The sequence below is a fragment of the Nanorana parkeri genome, unplaced genomic scaffold (genome assembly GCF_000935625.1).
Source record: "Nanorana parkeri isolate BGI_ZX_2015 unplaced genomic scaffold, ASM93562v1 scaffold2194, whole genome shotgun sequence".
NCBI lineage: Eukaryota > Metazoa > Chordata > Amphibia > Anura > Dicroglossidae > Nanorana > Nanorana parkeri.
The window spans coordinates 30,095-31,696 of NW_017308462.1; the positions used below are offsets into that span (position 1 = coordinate 30,095).

A 1,602-nucleotide genomic window follows, 5' to 3' on the forward strand; every position below is an offset into this window, starting at 1 on the left:
GAAGGAGGTCCTGATCCCTCTATATAGATCTTTATTATCACTAGAGGGATCTCCAGCAGGAGGAAGGAGGTCCTGATCCCTCTATATAGATCTTTATTATCACTAGAGGGGTCCCAGCAGGAGGAAGGAGGTCCTGATCCCTCTATATAGATCTTTCACTAGAGGGGTCCCAGCAGGAGGAAGGAGGTCCTGATCCCTCTATATAGATCTATCACTAGAGGGATCCCCTGGCACAGATCTTCCATTGTGAGAGGGTTTGAGGTGGACATGTGACCGTAGTGATGATGGTGACCGGTGATTTTTCTGTCCTCTGTCTAGAAGCGGGAAGCGTTCTGCCAACTGCTGCAGCTGATGAAGAATAAGCACTCCAACCAGGATGAGCCCGATATGATCTCCGTCTTCATAGGGACCTGGACCATGGGTGAGGCCGGTGGTAACACTCCTGTACAGGACAGAACCCCTTATTTTCTAATCCCAAAATCTTATATAGAAGAGCGCCCCCTACTGATCAGCTTATCATATCTTATATAGAAGAGCGCCCCCTAATGATCAGTTTATCATATCTTATGTAGAAGAGCGCCCCCTACTGTTCAGTTTATCATATCTTATGTAGAAGAGCGCCCCCTACTGATCAGTTGATCATATCTTATGTAGAAGAGCGCCCCCTAATGATCAGTTTATCATATCTTATATAGAAGAGCGCCCCCTACTGTTCAGTTTATCATATCTTATGTAGAATAGCGCCCCCTAATGATCAGTTTATCATATCTCATATAGAAGAGCGCCCCCTACTGTTCAGTTTATCATATCTTATATAGAAGAGCGCCCCCTACTGTTCAGTTTATCATATCTTATATAGAAGAGCGCCCCCTACTGTTCATTTGGAAGTTTCTGATTTCTGTATGGCCCCTTCCCCAGAATCCTCCCATTAATTCAGGTTGTATAGATGTCCCTCCGGAATTGCACAGCGCCCCCTACCGTTCACTTTTGATATCACTTCAGCGCCATCATGGCGCTCCCTGTGGTCGGGCGCGTCGCCATCGTTCGCCTCTCTAATTTGTCCCATTGTCCTCCTTTTTCGCAGGAAGTGTTCCTCCGCAGAAAAACATCACTTCCTGGATCAGCAGTCAAGGTCTGGGCAAGACTCTGGACGAGATGGCCGTCACCATCCCTCACGACATTTACGTCTTCGGGACGCAGGAGAACTCGGTGGCCGACAAGGAGTGGGTGGACTTCCTGCGGGTGATGCTGAAGGACTGCACGGAGGTGGACTACCGGCCGGTACGTACCCGGGGGGTCTGCTGCCCAACTCTATATAACTCGCCAACAAACATCTAACCGTTCAACTAATCCTAAGCAAAACAGCTGAATACAGCAAGATGGCCGCTTTAGATGAGACGGCCGGGGTAAGAGCGACCAATCAGAATCTCACTGTGTACGGCCCAACTCCGGGCTAATATTACAAAGAAATAGCAGCTCGGGACGGAGCACTCGCCTTTGTTTCAGAGCCGTCTCCTGCAGTACCCCTTGTTTGCCACAAGATGTCCTCAGTCTTCTGGGTTGAATGATGCTCAGGCCTGCATGCCCCCTCCCCCGAGGACC

At 49.3% G+C, this 1,602-nt stretch overlaps 1 protein-coding gene across 1 annotated transcript in view; it reads left to right on the forward strand.

Annotated features, from left to right (window-relative positions):
• INPPL1 (inositol polyphosphate phosphatase like 1) overlaps positions 1-1,602 on the forward strand; it is a 32,168-nt gene that overhangs the window by 20,597 nt on the left and 9,969 nt on the right. The window contains exon 12 of the mRNA XM_018572981.1: positions 1,085-1,281. Coding sequence (XP_018428483.1) covers positions 1,085-1,281 — 197 coding nt within the window. The remainder of the gene's footprint in view (positions 1-1,084; positions 1,282-1,602) is intronic.